Below are 18,129 nucleotides of genomic sequence, written 5' to 3'. Positions count from 1 at the left end.
AGATGCTCAGCATCACTAGCCATCAGAGAGATGCAAATTAAAACCATAATGAGATACTACTTCACACTAGTGAGAGTGGCCATCATACAAAACAACAAACAAGTGTTGGAGAGGTTGTGGAGAAAAGGGAACCCTAGTGCACTGTTGGTGGGGATGGAGATGGGGGCAGCCACTGTCAAAAACAGTATGGAATTTCCTCAGAAAACTAAAAATGGAACTGCTTTTTGACCCTGCAATTCCACTGCTGGGACTATATCCTAAGAACCCTGAAACACCAATCCAAAAGAACCTGTGCACCCCGATGTTCACAGCAGCTCAATTTATAATAGCCAAGTGTTGGAAGCAACCTATGTGCCCATCAGTGAATGAGTGGATCAAAAAACTGTGGTACATTGACACGATGGAATTCTATGCAGCAGAGAGAAAGAAGGAGCTCCTACCCTTTGCAACAGCATGGATGGAACTGGAGAGCATTATGCTGAGTGAAATAAACTGGACAGTAAAAGGCAAATACCATATGATCTCACCTTTAACAGGATCCTAAACAACAAAACAAACAATCAAGAAAATAGAACCAGAGACATTGAATTTAAGAACAAACTGACAGTAACCAGAGGGGAGCTGGGAGGGGGAGAAAGGGTGGAAGGTTTTCAGGAAGAGTTATAAAGGACATATGGACAAAGTCAAGGAGGGAGGGAGTGGTAGGGGGAAATGCAGACAACTGTACTTAAACAATAAAAAAACAGCAAAAAGAAAAGTGAAAGTCCCTAAGAACGTTTTCTCCATTCAATATAGAGGGAATCAGTACAGACATCTATATGCTTTTCAGAGCTCGCCCACATGCATGTTATTCATCTTCAGGAACTAATAAATGGAATAATAGATTGGGGTTTCAAAGGTAGTCATAATATTCATCACCAAGAGGTTGCCTCCCCACATGGAAAAGATGGGGAATGGGTGAGGCCCTCCTTGCTGTATTTCAGGCTTACAGTCACAGACCTGTGGCTGGGCTCTGGGTGCCAGGACAGGAGGCCACTGAGTGATGGTTTAGGAAAACTCACGTGAAGCCTTTCTCTGTGGGTTGGCCACACCAGAACTAGTTTTAGAGACAGATCTAGATATCAATCAACTTCTTACATATTTAAATTTAAGAATCTCCCAGTCTCACACATGACTTGTGGAGGAAATTGTTCAAGGACTTGTGGACCCACTCTTATTTGGGAGGTTCTGTCTGTGTGTAAATGTGTGTGAGGTAATGGAACATGCCAGGGGTAGAGAACCTGGTTTCCATGCGACATGAAGACACAGGTAGATGACAGAGCACAGTAATGAAAATACTACGTGACGAGAATTTAGACAATCTATTCCAACTAGGTGATTATTAAACAAATATTCTTAGCCCACCATTGTGTCAACTAGCATCTGCGAAAAGGTGGTGTCCCCTATGCCCCCACAACGTCTGCTGCAATGCTCAGGGAGGCAGGAGCTGCTGTTGGGAAGAGGAGACAGCTGCCTACCAATCGGGCCCCTGGGGTGGCTGCAGCTCTGAAAGGAGCCCATCTCCCTGGGCCTCATGCTGCCAGGTCAGATGAAGGTCCCTGGCGTCACCACCAGGGCACAGTTGGAGATGGCTGTTGATTGTGAGCTGTGAGAAGAAGGCAAGTCTCAGAGAGACAGGCACATGCCAGGGGGTGTGGGCTCGAACCCACATTTGCAACTGCATAAGGGAACTACAGCTTCATCAGCATAGGTTTTAAAGTGGCAGAGTTTGTTGTTTAATATTTACAAGCAATAATCTATTGAAAATTTGATTCTAATATCTTACAAAAGTTGGCATTTAATATTTCCAGATCACTCTCTTTTGCATCCAGATACCAAACTTCCCCATGAATAATTATTTTTCTCAAAATTCTGAGTTATCTGATAAATAGTAGGCTAAGAGGAGCTCTTAGAGGGTTTATTTTTTCACTAGACTGAGTTGTCTGGAGTTCAGTCAAGCTGAAGGCCTGTCTACTCTGCTTTTAGGACAGCTCCTTCTCAGCTTGAGGACTGTAATGGCGACTGTGAATGAGTGGCCACTGAAGACATTCCTTCTTCATGACACCAAGTGCAGCCTGAGTCCTCACAAGTTTCTACCAAATTGCTGCTCAAGGATAGATGACTGGTATTCCTCGAGAGGACTGCGCCGCACACACCGTTTCGGAGGTCACTGCATCAGAGTCTTCCTGTGCGCACCATGTCTGGGGCTTGGCTGGGTATCTGTTTATAGTTACTACAGATCTAAAGGTCCTCCCAAGTGAGGTTTGCTCATGTTGTTAAACCAGATTATAAATAAAAGTATCCCCACATTGGTTACAGACTGAGGAGTTCTCTCCTGTGTGGGTTCTGTAGTGTCAAATTTAAAGCTGTTGCTGAAGACTTCTGCATTCCTTATATTTCCAGTGTGAGCTCTCCTATGGCCTCCGTGGTCACACCACTGGCTGAAGGTTCGGCCGCAGAGATGCCATGCAACTGGATTCTCCCCCACACGTATTCGCAGGTGTCAGGCGAGAAGGGGCACCTGCAGGATCTTCCACCCGGACTACAGACAGGGTTTCTGCAATGCATGAGCCCTCAAGGGTGTTGAAACATTGAAGCTATGACTGATGTTCCACATTCATGGCCCTGGCAAACCCATGTCATCTCAGGTCCGAATATTTGCTGAAGGCATTCATGATCTCCCCACTGTGGGTTCCTTCGTGCCGCCTAAGGGCAGAGCACTGACTGAAGGCCTTCCCACACAGATGGCATCCATACGGCTTCTCACCAGTGTGGGTTCTCTCGTGCCGTCGAAGGGCAGAGCATTTACTGAAGGCTTTCCCACACTGAGTGCACTCATATGGCTGTTCTCCAGTGTGTGTCCTCTCGTGCTGTCTTAGGTTCGAGGACTGACTGAAGGCTTTCCCACAGAGGTGACATTCGTACGGTTTCTCCCCAGTGTGTGTGAGACTGTGTTTCCGAAGGTCAGAGCTCTGGATAAAGGCATTCCCACAGAGGTGGCACTCGTATGGCTTCTCTCCAGTGTGAGTCATCTCATGCCGCCGGAGGCTAGAGCAGTTGCTGAAGGCTTTCCCACAGAGATGGCACTCATACGATTTACCCCTGGTGTGCGTTTGCTTATGTGGGTTAAGGCAGGACTGCTCACTGAGGGAGCTTTGACACTGTTTGCTGATGCAGGGTTTCTTTTCCATGTGATTTAACAAGTGTTGAGTCACTGTGGAGCTGTGAGTGAAATCTCCCAAGTCCTTATATTCACTGGGGTCCTCAAGAGTATGAGATTTCTGCTTTGGGGGAGGAGATGAAAGAATGTTAATGATTTTCCACAGACGTTCACACATGCACTTCTCTACATCTGAGTACTAAACTAATCTTTCTGTGACAGTATCCAATTAAAATCTTTCCAATGTTACTTGCATACACATGCTGTGTTACTCTCCTCCACTTACAAAGATTTCCTGTTCTGCAGCATCCCAGCCACAGAGCTAACAGATGGTGAAAAAATTCAGTATGTTTCAAAGCCTAGGCATACAAGCAACACTCATGCACTTGTCTTTTTACTAAGCTCTCAGGTGACAGTTTTGTGCTTAGGTTTAGGTTTTCACTAAATTCAAACTACCTAAAATATTTTTCTCCAAAGAAGCTCAATCCCAAATTAATGTAAATCTGGCTGCTACACTCATTACAGACATCCCATTGCCAGGCCTTTAGCCTGGGTGACTGGGCTGCGCTTGTAACACTCACCAGGGGCACGACAGTCCACGTGTCCTTTCCACTGCTACGTTGTGTGGCTATAGTCTCTTGTTTTTTAATGGCACTTTCCCTGCCTAAAAAATTAAAAGAAATAGAATGGCATTAGGGGAATGAAAATGTTGAAAAGCACCAGGTCCATGACAGTATGTCTCAAAACTTTGCATTTTGATGGGGAACAGAAAGCAGAAATGAACACATTCTGGGGTACTGATGATTAGTGAAGATTTTTGGGACTGATATATGAGACAAGTAAAACAGAGATGAGCTGCTGGGTAAGTAAAGAGAGGGAACCTCTCAGAGGGAGGATCAAGGCAAGTGTCATTATGTGAAAGTTTAACTTCAATAAGCATGTGAAAATCCTTTTCCCTAAAGCCAATGGCAGGAGGACACGAGTTCTGATTGATAATGCATGAAATAATACAACGTCTGAAGAATGTGGCTTTGTTGTCCTCCATCTACATTTGGAAAATATCACTCACTTCCCCACACCTTCCCGTGATGTTCCAGGATGCACTCAGTCACTGAGCAGGCACCTGCTCATCCAGCACACCGACCCCTGCTGCTCACCTGCACCCTGGCCTGGGAGAAATCTAGGCCCTTCCCGCCACAGCTCTTCACCGTGCTCCAGCTGGAAAGTCACATCTGATGGGCGGTGCTGATACCCTGCTCAGGGAGAAAGGGTGCATGGATTTTGAGATCTGTGCCAATAAAAGTGCACTATCATCAAGGCCAGGCCAGGTGACTGAGGAAGAATAAGAACCTTGAAGGTCACCTCAGGCAATGCCACCTTGAACAGAGAAAACAGTGATGGCCCCTCAGCAGCCCAGGAAGAAATCCAGGCCATGGCTGTGGATGTCCACACCCACATTCAGGGACGGAGTGCAGAAGCCCTCTCTCTTCCACAGTGGACGAATCAGATGTCTCCAAAGGGGGCAGAACACTACATCCACACCAATGCCGATACACAGAAGCCCCACCAGAACAGTCAAGTCCTGTTATTCTTACTACTCTGCTCTCAAGCCTCAGCAGAGTGACTAGACAGAATAATTATTTAGAAAACATGTGTTCACAAATACTCGTTGCTTTTCCAGCTCTGTTCTGAGTGTTAGAGACGGAGTAGGACGAGAGATGTCACACTGCCGTCAAGACTGCATCCCAGTGGGAGGACGAACTGGACCTAAGTCAATGAGAAGAGACGACTTGCAAGGTCTGTGGGAGAACCAGGGCAGAGAGCGGAGTGGGAAGTGGAAGCTGCTCTAGACACCTGTGACTGAGTGCGTGGTGAGTGACCGAGTACCCTCCCACCTGTTCATACACAAACATGCAAGACGCACCCAGGGAGACCAGGTGGCTGATGTTCTCCAGCATCACGTCTCTGAAGAGCTTCCTCTGGGATGTGTCCAGCAGGGCCCACTCTTCCTGGGTGAAGTCTACAGCCACGTCTTCAAACGTCACTGATTCCTAGAACACCATGGACATTCCGACTTAGACAGAACAGTCCCTGCCAATGTCCAAAGCAGGAGGGTGAGGTGACAACACTGAGGTAGGGGCCGAGGAGCTGGGTGCCCAGAAAGATCCAGCTGAGTGTGGGTTCCCGTCACTTCATTCTCAGTGCTGGGCTGGCACCTGCCTTTCAGACATATCATGGAGATACACGTGGTCTGAATCAACGAACTTTTATTAAAAGGGAACAGCAAACCAAGTACAGTGTAATATAACCTTCAAATTTTCCCAAACTGATCATTATAACTTCCAGATACATGATCATAATAATTGCCCTCTAAAATTCATAACTAAAACTCTCTTCCAGATTAATGTCAAATAACTTTTCTGACATATCACTGCCAACTTTAAACTGTAACTCTGGTTCCATCATTCCTCTAGATGAACCCCAGTCTCCTCGTCCCTGAAAGGGTTTAATAACTCATGAGTGTGGGAAGATCAGTGGACTAACATGGGAAGTTCATCCTCCCTAAGTAAACGTGTATTAAATACAAGCCATCAGCCTGTCACCCACCCAAGTGCCCGAGGCCCCTGCCATGGTCCCCAGCACTCAGCAGGATGGGGAAGCTCATTCAGAGCTCGGCACCCACAGGCGCAGTCTCACTCAGCTCCACAGGGCTCAGGGTGGGGGCGCAGCAAACGAGAGGTGGGTGGCTCAGCAGCACAGGCCAGGGCCCTCTAGAGGCTGTGCTGAAGGAGAGTCCTGGCTGACTGCCCTGTGGGATGAGACCCCCATGCTCGACTTCTCAGGGACCCCAAACAGCAGTTATCACTGTCTGCCTCCTTTGTGGCCTGACCTTGTCTCCATGCTCAAGGACACAGGAAGCCTCTTGATTGGTCCCGGCCTGTCTACGTCTTCAAAAACTTCCCCAGGGTCTTAAGTTTTACTCTGCTCCACTCCCTGTCCTGCACGTGCAGCCACAATTACAGAAATAATACTCCCTGTACATGAATTCCAGGTACCGAATAGGAAAAAAGGTTAATTACAAAAGGCAAACGTGTGACTGGGGACAAGAATGATAATGAGAATTTTAGTTATCTTTCGAAGACGTTTCCAAAAGTGCACGTATATTCTATCAGATCCTTACACTTAAAATTGGAAAAAAATAAGCGAATGATTCTGCATGCTCTCCCCGGCCTCCCACCTGGCGCAGCCCTCACCCAGGACCCGTGACACCGAGTGGCCGGCCTCCCCTGAGGGAACCTCAGCCTCCCTACTGGACAGCAACGCTCTGCTCCTTGCTCCCCTCTGCTCGCCACGCCCTCGAAGCATGGTGGCCCAGAGCATGACTAATGGGTGCATTATTTCCCAAGGAGGCCATGGGTTGAATGGCAAAAAGAAACTTCTCTAGGCTCTTCTATAAATACACAACTGGCTGGAGTAAAATAGTTCGATGCTAGGAAGACCGCCAGTACCCAAGGCACTCCTACCCACCACAACCTCCTCAGAGTGCTGGGGAAAGCTCCAGGGGCTCCGGTCTCTGAGTGCCCCCTGGTGCTGAGAGCACTGGTGCTGGCAGGAGAAAGCTGCCCTCTGCTGCCAGCGGCGCTGTGAGCGAAACAGAAGGTGGCATCCCCTACTCACCAGGGGCTGCATGGTCACCAAGCCAGCTGCCAGGTGTCCTTCTCTGGGTTCTCACTCGCAGACAGTCCACGCACTACGCAGGCAAAGCTGGGGACAGAGAGAGAAGCCATAAGACCCCAGTGTTGTGCTGACTTCCAGTCCCACCCATCACAAAGCCCCAGTGTTTACCTGGCTGCGACTACCCCACTAACCAACAAACATGCAGTGTGCTCTATGAGGAACGCATGAGGGACTCTCCTCCTTCCCCTGGGCCAAGAGAAGGAAGGCTGTGACAACAGCTGATAATAAAACACACAGAAATACAGAAACCTATGGAGGGTTGCTGGGGGATGGAGGGACTAAGCAAAAAAGAAACAAGAGAAAGAAGTCCTGAGCACGAACAACAGTATGATGAGTGTGGGGTGAGGGAGGTGGGTGGAGGTGGGAGAGGGTATAGGGGGATAAATGGTGATGAAAAAATGGAATTAAATCAAATTTTAAAAAAGAATATGGGTAGTATTGAGTTTGGTATGATAACTGGGCAATGGCATCCAGACTCATTCAGTTCCCTCCCTGATTTCCAAGCACAGCAATCCCCGACTCACTCCACATGTACGCTTTGGTTTCCACCTGCAGGTGAACACCGTGGAATTTCCCAGATGCCATTATTCTTGCCTTTGGCACCAGCAGGGGTTCTCCAACCACTATGGACCCCTTTGGACCCTTACCCCTTCCTGCTCTTCAGTTCCCCATGGGCCTGGATACCAAGCAACTAAGAACCTACTTTATGATGGAGTTCATCCACTCAGTGTTTTATTTCATTTGGCAAGATCAAAGATACCCATACCCCAGTTAGGTCCTTCCACTCCCAGCATCCGAAAGGAGCAGGGGAACATACGTGAGTCACAGAGTTGCTGTCATGTACCGCCTCAGTCTTCTAGGTCAAGGGTGTCTAGACAATAAGGAATGGCTGAGACTCTAGTTGACCCATCTCACGTTTTCATAAGGTACTACCCGAAATCCTGGGAGTCCTATTCTATATTAACCTTCAGTAGCTGCAGATCCCTGCACTTCATTGCACACACAAATGTATATTTATGTGCGTATGTATGTAGCACACAGAAATACGTGTGAGAGACACACACAGAAAAAGCTTTTATAAACTGTAAATTCTCCCCTAAAATACCAATAACAATCAGATGCATTTCATGGAAAAATGATGATAATATGTGACAAACAACAGTAGGATTAATTCACCCATTTGTACCCGAGGTCCAGAAAACAAAAACAGAGATAAATTTGTATCCAGTGTGACTCTGTGCTTAGATATTGACATACATTTGCTTATTTAATCCTCACAGCAAACCTGCTGATTATAGTTTATTTACCAATTTAACAAATGCCATAAACAGAAATAGTTCAAAAGACTTCAGCACTAAAACAAAATTTCAGAGCTAGAAAATGACACATCAATCATTTTAAATTTGCTTTGCCTGGCTCCTGAGCTCAAATTCCTTAAGCATTACATACCATATGGATGGATCTGGACAGCATCACTCTGAATGAAATAAGCAGTTAGAGAAAGACAAATATGCTATGATTTCACTTATATGTGGAATCTAACCGACAAAAAGAAAGCAATCACAACAGAGTCATAGAGAGGACAGAATGACAGCTGTTGGGGGTGAGAGGGGTTGGGGAACTGGGTGAATAAGGTGAAGGGATTAAGGCAAAAAAAAAAAAAAACCCAGCCCTGGCTGGTGTGGCTCAGCGGATTGAGTGCCAGCTTGAGAATCAAAGGGTTGCTGGTTCGATTCTCAATCAGGGCACATGCCTGGGTTGTGGGCCAGGTCCCCAGTAGGGGGTGTGTGAGAGGCAACCACACATTGTGTTTCTCTCCCTCTCTGTCTAAAAATAAATAAATAAACAATCTTAAAAAAACAATAGGAAAAAAGAAAGAAAAAGACAACTCACACACACAGACCACAGCATGACGATTTCCAGAGGGAAAGGGACGGGGAGAGGTGGAAGAGGGTGCAGGGGGGGATGAATGGTGATGGAAAGGGGCCTGACTTGGGGTGAACACACCATACAGTGTACAGATGATGTATCAGAGAATTGTGACCAATGTCACCTCAATAAACTTTTTAAAAAAAGAATTACAGAGGACACCTAGGTTTTCCCTGAATATCACTTTGATATTAATAATCAGAAGTCCCACCCTGTTACCTATGACTTGTAAAGACCACCAGTGATTATTTTATAAATACATATTGTTGATGTGGCCAATTACCTCCCAATAACTGAGTCTTCACTTGGGGACAAAGGGGAGTTAATCCTTAACTCCTTTTCGGAACTAACTTTTCCTTAGCCTCATCGGACGCCTTGGTCTCCTCACTGTCTTCAGCCTCCTCTCTCACCAGCCCTCCTCCCAGGCCCCCTGCAGAGAGGTCCTTGGGGCTACTGGAATGTCTCTGCACTCCCTGGTTTGGTTTTTACAGTGTCCTGGCAGGCTCAGGCATGGATGTAATTGCTCCAATTTCTTCTGCTGCTAAGTGAAATTTCTTGTCTGGATGTCATTACTGAACATCATCTTTGCTCACAAACTGACACTGAAAATGAAGTATTCCTCAGGACAACACCTCTCCCCTCCAAATAGAAGGACAACCCCTCTGTCCCTCCAACAGAAACATTGCTCCTCCTCTGGTCTCCAAGCAGACCTAATGGCTCCACCACACATCAGAGTATTCTGCACGACCTTGCGCCCCAACGAACACATTGCCATAGTCTCTGCACGGGCACTGTTATCAGCCTTCATTTCCACCCTAATCCAGACACACAGACTCCCGCCCGATGTACAAGGTGCAGAGTTCAGAGCAGGATTCACTGTTGGCGTTGTCAATTGTATGGGTTTTGAAAAATGTATAACGACATGTGTCTCCTGGTATGGTACACAGTAGTTTCACTGCCCCAGAACCCTTGGCAACCACTGACCTTTTTTTTTTTTATCTTATTCATAGTTTTCACTTTTCCAGAATATCATATAGTTGGAATCACACAGTGAGCGGCCATTTCAGACTGGCTCTTTTACTTAGTAACATGCATTTAAAGTTCCTTTGTGTACCTTCGTGGCTTGATGGCTTATTTCTTCTTACTGCTGACTAATCTTCTGTTGTGCGGACATCTCTTTACCGGCTGAAGGACACCATGGTTGCTTCCAAATGTTGGCAATCGCGAATAAAGCTGCTATACAACATTCATGTGCAGGTTTCCGTGCGGACATATGTTTTCCAATTCATTTGGATAAATGCCAAGAAGCATGTTGCTGGGCCATACCGTAAGAGTGTGCTTAATCTTGTGAATGCCTCTAAACTGCCTTCCAGAGTGGCCGTGCCAGTCCGCCGTCCTGCCAGCCGTGAAAGAGCGCAGCTGCTGCTCCTCACCGGTGTCTGGGGGTCTCAGACTCTAAATGTTCTACCAGGCGAGGAGGCGCATCTCATTTTTGTTTTAATTTGCATTTCCCCAATGACACACGATGTTGAGCATCTTTTCATGTGCTTACTTCCCAAGTGCGTATCTTCGTTGGTGAGGTGTCTGTTCAGATTGTCCGTTTTTATGGGGTTGTTCATTATCATGTTGTTGACTTCTAAGAGTATTTTATATATTATGAGTAACAGTCCTTTATCAAAAATGTTCTGCCAATATTTTCTTCCAGCTTATGGCTCGTCTTCTCACTTTCTGACAGTGTTTTTCACAGAGCAGAAGTTTTTCGTTTTATTCAAGTTCAGCTTATCAATTCTTTCTTTCATGGCTCATACCTTTGGTATTGATCTAATCTAAAAAGCCATGTCAACCCAGAGTCACCTAGATTTCCCCCCTGTGTTCCCTTATAGTAGCTTTATAGTTTTGTGGTTTATATTTAGGCCCATAATAAATATTCAGTTAATTTTTGAAAAGAATATAAGATCTGGGTCCAGAGTCTCTTTTTTTGTATGTGATTTTCAACTGTTATCCTTCCCTTATTGAATAGTTTCTTTTCTTCATTGTATTGTTTTTGTTTCTGCGTGAGATAGAAAATATATCCACAGAAAGAACATATTTGTGTGGGTATATTTCTGGGCTCCCTGTTGTGTTTCAGTGAGCTATTTGTCTATTGTTTCACCAACAGATTATGTCCTTAATTACCCATCCTTCTAAAAGTCTCAGAAATAACCTTCACCTCTTCCCAGAAGACCCACCCAGTATTTCTTGCACTTTGGTTCATGGGCAGGACTGCGGAGAAGCTAGAGCAAATGACCTCTCCTGTTCTGCAGCTTTCAGAGGACCTGTGATCTACTGGCATCCTTCAGACTGTGAGTGTCGGGGTGACTCCACATAGCAGAAACGCTTGTGTTGAAAATATATATTCAAGGTACATATTTTTGGGGTATCTAGAGTGTGCATATTTTACCACCAAGAAATAGAAAAACAATTTACTGTAGGTCTCTTCTGGTCAGATTTAGCTAATGTAACGATTAAGGACTTTAACACCCTGTGAGTTTCAAAATATTAGGCTTTCCTAGAATTAATGACTTAGCCTCACTATTGATTCTCCTGTAAACAGCATGCACTTTAACTGTTTTTGAAAATGTTAAACACTTGGAAGGCTAAGGACACAGTCTTAAGATATATGGAGATACAGAGATATAAAAACAAATTCTTTTTGAAGAAAAATCATGCAATATGCATTTAAGTACCAGCATTTGATTTTTCTAAAATTTTCACCGTCATCATTACCACGGGTACTAGCGTCCTAAGGCCAAAAGAATGGTGAGCCAGCTTTTCCCGGACCTGGGCGGCTCAGAGCTCAAGGACTCAGGCTGTGAACTCACCCCGCCGGGGCCCCTGCCTGGCTTCCCCACGTACTGCTGACGCACAGTGGGGAGACGGTCCCCACTCCTCCAGGGCATTGCTCAGAGGGGGTAAAAATGGGTTAATGATGAGTGTAAAGCACTCAAGCTTGGAACACTATGGGTCCCTGCCGTAATAACCTACATCGGCTTGTCTACCTCCTCAGCGAAAGCTGGAGAGACTTCAGAACCGTCCAAGCCTCAGACCTGGCGGCCTCTCCCCTCTAGGCCTGGAACCCCACTCCCGTGCATCCTGTAGAAGAGACATCTTATAACAGGGGCCTCTCCCTGCAGCAGCCAAACATTCGGAAAATTAAGGAACTGAAATGAACTGGTTTCAATCCGAATCAGGAAGTGGACTGGCTGATGTGCAGGGCCTTGGACACTGTCTGACCTGCCTGAACCACCGTACACACACCCTCTGAAAAAGCCTAGGGTGGCTTCTGCGTGAGAGCTGCCAGCCCACGTGCCCCCCAGGGAGTCCCGGAAGGTCTCCCCAAGTAACAGTCCACTCACACACTGCAAGGTGCCAGGCACACATCTCCATGGTTCCGCATGTTCAGTGAGCATCTTCCAAAGTTTACCAACTCCGCGGAGGAGGAAAATTGACATTCATCTCCAAAACCAAGGGGAGCCCAAGGTTCCACCTCCGACCCCTGCTGTCCACGGTCACAGCCCAGAAGGGGATTCGATGCCCTGCTCCAACTGTGCCCTGTGCTCTATGCCAGCATTTTCCCTTTCAGGGTGCTTGACTGGGCCCTGTGCCCTACACCTCTCGAACTCCTGCCTCTGTCCTGAGCTCTGAAGCATCTGTTCCCGGAATAGTGAAGACACCCCTCTCCCCAGATACCGGTCCATACCTGGAAACTGGAGTCTCCCCTGTACTGCGCAGTGGGGAGAGTGCCTTCAGCATCACAGGAGCAGGCGGTGTCGAGGCAGTCCCCAGGCTCTGCTCTCTGCCCGCTGCCCGCATGTGCGGCGAGGAAGAATTCAAACCCTTTGCCTTCTCAGGTGCTGGAGAGTGGCTGCAGTGTCTGGGGGTGACAGCTGGACTCTGGACGCTGCTCCCTTTATCTCCCACTGTGGGTCACGTGGCAGAGAGGACAGAGCTTTCAGTCCTGCCTGAAAGAAAAGCCCCGATGAAGGCAAGGACCTGGTCACCGGGAAAAGGCAGCCAGTCCCCAGGACAGTCCACCATGCCCAGAGCACAATCCCTAAGTACAGCTGTGGATCTGAGTTGCCCAGAGAATACAAGAGAGTTCAAGGGCAGGGAAGGAGAATCGAGGAAGACTAACAAGGCACTGGCCATGAGATTAGGCTGGGTTTTGATTTCAAGGCAAATTTAGATTGAAATGTCTAATATATATTTTTTTACCTTTAGACTTTTTCTTCTAATGAAATACAGGGATACCCAGGGAAGCCCTACATCCTGAAACAGCAGAGCGTTCTCCCCGAGCACGGGAAGAACGCACCCAGGCATGACTGTGCTTCCTACGTGCTTCCCAGTGGTGGGGTGAGATCCCTCGCACAAAGCAGCCCCTCAGGAGCTGGTCTCTCTTAGATTGTGGGGAGCCCCAGCCAGGCTCCTCAGACTCTCCAAATGTCCTGTGTCAAACAGTGATTACGTAGAGCCAGGAAGAGTTCCTGCTACGGCACAGCACCAACACAGATTTCTTTCCAAACTATCACCATGGATTCCTGTAATTTAAGGAGAACTTAACTCAATAAAATTTACTTGGAAAAAATGCAGCAACCATTAAAAAGGCAAAGTATAAAAGAGGCAGAGGTAAAAAGTAACTGCATATTAATATCCAAGGAATCCTTTGCCTTGAAGCACTTCATTTAGAAATTATCCAATAGCCCTGGCTGGTGTGGCTCAGTGGACTGAGCACGGGCTGCGAACCAAAGAGTCGCCAGTTCGATTCCCTGTCTAGGGCACAGGCCTGGGTTGCAGGCGAGGTCCCCAGTGGGGGCCATGTGAGAGGCAACCACACACTGATGTTTCTCTCCCTCTCTTTCTCCCTCCCTTCCTCTCTCTCTAAAAAAATTATCCAGTAATTTCAGCAATAGATGGCTTACAAATTATTAAAAACCTCGATTAGTAGAACTTCAGAGCAGAGTTACAAAAGTGAAAGTCAAAGAGTTAGAAGAGAAGGAAAATGATTTGGCAGAGCTTCAAAACCCCCAGAAGTAAAAGGAAAACCATTTGAGGAAAGAGATCACATTGGCAAATATAAGAAAGGAAAACAGAGAATGCCTGAAAAACAATCTCTCACTTACAGGGATCACAGGCTTTAAAGTAGCAACAGAGAAAAGGAGTCAGTAAAAACAACGGAAGGATTATCAAGAAACTGTGGAAGACAAACAATTATAAAATCCACATTACTGGTAAAAACAAAGGAAATGATATAACAAAAGTAATTTTATGACTTAATTCAATAAAAAGACCAGATCACAGACAACCACCAGAGACATGATATGCCAACTGAAAGTTAAGGGGAGAATCTTTCTTTTAACTAAGCCTGGACTATATTTTTTTAAATGTACACAATGAAAAGTAATATTTGAACATATTATGTAAAAGTTCCAATGGAACAAAGCTAAAATGTTATTCACTTTGTTTTAAGCATTTATATTATATTTTACATTAAACATTTATATTATATTGATACTAAGGATTGCAATAAATGACATAAGCACCTACCTCCCACCAACAGCCCAGACTGAGAAGCAAGAAGCCCGAGTGTGTACCTGAAGGTGGTGGAGGGCAACACGAGGCAGAAAGTGCGGCAAGCCAGTCAGGGCCGTGACAGGCTGCGGCCTTAACCTTCGGAACAGGTGGGTCCATGGGGGGCTGGTGGGCAGCACATGGTCCTTCGGTCTGGCCACCTTCCTGGAGGCCAGATTCCCTGGAAGACACATACACAGAAACACCCAAATGAACCAAGCAGGAGCAGTAAGTTTTTACATCCTATCATTTTTTTACTTATTTGTATTTCAGCATTTTGGAACAATGAACACATCTGAGTAAAAATGTACTGAAAATCTTCACAGACAAAAGAAGGTAGTTGCGGTGGCATGAGTGTGGCCTACGCAGGAAAGTCCAATGATTACTTATTCTAGAACATCCTCTTTGCAATAAGCAATACTTACAGACAACAAATGATAAGTCACTTTGAAAACTAGATAGCCCTTAAACAAAATCCAGGCAGGAGGAGATTTTTTACATTAAGTCTGATGTGTCGTATGTCACCCAGCCTTTTGACAGAACACGGGAGGTCACCGAGAGCTTCTGCTGGCCCCGGTCACACCTGTTTCCATTATGTGCTGCTAACGGGGCGTCCACATGGTCTGATGGCGCTTCTGTGGCTCACTACATACATGCACGTAAACCAGCTCTTTGCCACAACTGGTGGCTCGTTCACGGTATCTCAGATGAGACGTTAAGCATTTCACAGATATCCTCGCTGGAAGAGCAGCTCGACAAAAACCACTCTTTTCATTTCGGCCCTGCAAGGACTTCAGGAAGGCCAAGTCTGTAACAAACACCTTCTCTCCTGCCCTTGAGCTTCCCTACCTCCCTCCTACCCGCTGGACCTCCACTCTTCGGCTTTCTCCAAGCTCCCTTCACAGAGTCAGCGCCCCCTCACTGGGAGACACGTGGTGACACACGCACCCCTAGCAAGGGGCCTGTGACTGTGGGGCAGGCATGGCCAGCAGGACAGGCCAGGGACGGGGGCAGCGCTGTCCTCACCGGAGTGACAGGCCTGGGTGGGAGAGCGCCAGGGTCTGCCCTTCTCTACCCACCCGGAAAAATCACCGGTCACGTGCCCCACCACTGAGCAGGAGCCACTTCTCTCTCACGGCCTCACCCCGCGATCTCAAGTACTTGCCTCCCCTTTCCCAGAGCATCACAGAAACGGTCAAAATTGTGAGCGTGAGCAGACGTCATCGGTGGCGCCGGCAAACACCGGCGCGGCTCCGAGGCACAGCCCAGTGCATCCTCCATCGTTTTCAGGCACAGGGCAAAGGGAACAGATGCCTCGTCGGGAACTTTAGTGCACAGTCCAGAGAGTTAAAAGGTCACATAAGAGGAGAAATATGTTGAATGCTGAACTAATCGGTTAAACTCGGTTTTGACTGTTAATATCACCAATATCCTTATCAAGGACACACTGAAATAGTGTAAAATTATTTACTAAGCACCCAAGAGTGTCTTCAGTATGCATAATAACGGATGGAAAGCCAATGAGACCTCATAATCTGAGCCGGACACAAAACGGATAAAAGGGAATATAAATTGGAAATTAAGAACCGGACTCTTCTGAGCATGGGATCTCCCCGTCTTTGGCCCCCCCTGCGGCTGTCAGTCAAAACCTCTCCTCCCGGTCGGCCTGCTTCCACCTCCCTGCTGCTCTGCTTTCTGCCCAGGCTACTGTCTTTCACGACCACTGTGTCCTTCGCAGTCCTCTTCTTCCCCACTGTCCCTGACTCCCTGTCTCTCCGGGTCTGCCCCATCGCCCACCTCACCTCCACTTTCCCGGGACTGGGGTGAGGACGCCCCCGCCCCGGGGCTGGCAGGTGGGACGCGGGCGTGTGAACTCAGCCTGACGGGCTCGGCCAGTAGGAGGGGCTTGGGGACTCGGGAACCCGGAGAGTCCCGGGACGGCGCCTGGAGCGGCAAGGGACTCAGGGGGCATGCGCGGCGATCCTGCCCGGCGCGGGATACGGGGAGGGGGCGGGTCCGGCCGCAGGGCGATTTTACCCGAAACTGACGCGGACCTGGACCGGCAGCGCGGAGGCCGCTCACGAGGCGGGGCTCCCCCCGCATTGGGGCCGGCGGACGCGGGCTCCGCAAGGTCCCCGGGACCCTGGCCCGCGGTGTGGTCGCGGGCCGAGGCATAGACACGCGAGTGGGAGCCAGAAATACTAAAACTCACTCCAGGCAACGGGACCCACGGTCTAAGCAATCTGCTTCCGGGTCCGCAGGAAACTGGGAGCCCAAGCGGAGGGGCCTGCCCGGCCGGGAGGCAGGACAGCACCAGGAGGAGGGGTTCGTGGTGGGCGGGGCCTCCGCCCTCCGCCCCGCCCGCTCGCGTTTCCGGGCTTGCACTTCCGGCTGCAGAACCCCAGTCTCCGGGTTTCCTTCCGGAGTGTGGTGGGTGTCTTGAGGTCCAGCTGCAACCACGCTGCTTCACGTTCAGTGATTCGCTTGTTTTAAAGTAAAAACTTTGGGTTGTGCAGGCACGTGTGCCGAATGCGGAGGTGTTTCCGTGCCAACGACCGGAAAGCGGTTTAAGTTGAAACCCTTCTTGGGAGCACGCCCTGCTGGAGCGGGTGGCTGCCTTTGGATGCGCACCACGTGCCGAGACGCACATTCCCACTTTTTCTCCTTTTCCTTGTTCGTTGGGAACCAGCACGAACTCCAAACTCACCTGTGTGAGATGTGGAATTTCACAGTGGCAACCACCGGAGTTGGTTTCCGTTTTATTCTCCCAGTGGCAGGGACCAAAGGGCCCAGCTTGGCCACGGATGTGGCGGGCTAATTGTACTTCCCGTGTGTACGACTGTGCAGGTGTACATGTGTATGTATGTGTTTCTTTCTCCTTGTTTACATCTAATTTGTTATAGTTCACATTTCTGGGGGCTTATAAACTCAAATACCCCTTTAAGGCAAATGTAGATGACATCCTGAAACGTGCACAAGTCGTTATTTTCTACATATATTGTAATTTCAGTTTTCCTTATCTTCACTCCCACTTGTCTGAAAGAGTATTTTTAATTTGAACGATGAGATATATTAATCTATGTTTTGTTTTTCTGAATGTTTCATGTCCCAAGTGGATAATGAAGCTTGTAAGAAGTGGGCTCCTTTGGAGACAGGTAGATTTTTTTACTTTAAAACTTGGCTTTTATTAAAAGTCAATTTTTTAATATCTAGATGCATGTAAGTGGAATATCTACTTTCTCATGAACACTTAAAAGCAATGTAAAACTGGATTTTCAAATTTCAGTTGCCTCGTTTATACCCTTAATAAATTTTAATGTGAAAAACTGCATGAAATTTTTTTTTGTAAATTCTGAAGTTCAAGCTAAAGGAAATTCAGCAAGACTAAATCTCAGCGATTCATGCAGAAATTTCTTAACAATTATTACTAAAGAAGAATCCTTCTGGTTTTCTCGTGTCTAATATGAATACAAATTTCTCCAGGTTTTAAGTTAGTTTTTAACAAATATTTGCACTTAAACAGATGTAAATTCTGGAAGATAACATTCTCTTAAGCAGGGTAACCATAAAAAACAATGTGAATAGTCCAGTTTGTGGGAATGCCCACCTACCTTGTTCGTCATCGCTCCCCTACACTTTTCACTGCAAACATTTTC

The 18,129-nt window shown here is 47.2% G+C and overlaps 1 protein-coding gene across 5 annotated transcripts; it reads right to left on the bottom strand.

The window, feature by feature from the left end:
* Positions 1 to 1,751: 1,751 nt before the first annotated feature.
* On the bottom strand, positions 1,752 to 16,770 carry LOC123807809 (zinc finger protein 705A-like). 5 transcript variants are annotated; one of them, XM_045821918.1, is made up of 8 exons: positions 16,686 to 16,770; positions 14,497 to 14,654; positions 12,606 to 12,867; positions 6,878 to 6,964; positions 5,124 to 5,250; positions 4,357 to 4,452; positions 3,781 to 3,863; positions 1,752 to 3,323 (listed from the first exon to the last, which is right to left on the bottom strand). In XM_045821918.1, exons 4-8 carry the CDS (start codon positions 6,887 to 6,889, stop codon positions 2,679 to 2,681), a joined length of 963 nt encoding a protein of 320 aa, XP_045677874.1. In that variant the 5' UTR covers positions 6,890 to 6,964; positions 12,606 to 12,867; positions 14,497 to 14,654; positions 16,686 to 16,770; the 3' UTR covers positions 1,752 to 2,678. The 5 variants fall into 5 exon arrangements, with proteins under 5 accessions (XP_045677874.1, XP_045677875.1, XP_045677873.1 ...); XM_045821919.1 differs by lacking the exon at positions 16,686 to 16,770 and adding an exon at positions 16,528 to 16,670; XM_045821917.1 differs by lacking the exon at positions 16,686 to 16,770 and adding an exon at positions 16,276 to 16,417.
* Between the last annotated feature and the right edge of the window lie 1,359 nt (positions 16,771 to 18,129).

This window comes from Phyllostomus hastatus, unplaced genomic scaffold (assembly GCF_019186645.2).
Source record: "Phyllostomus hastatus isolate PE091 unplaced genomic scaffold, TTU_PhHast_1.1 phas_scaffold_46, whole genome shotgun sequence".
NCBI classification, from domain to species: Eukaryota; Metazoa; Chordata; class Mammalia; order Chiroptera; family Phyllostomidae; genus Phyllostomus; species Phyllostomus hastatus.
Note: the sequence above shows the minus strand (reverse complement) of the source record. Positions and strands in the feature narration are given on the sequence as shown.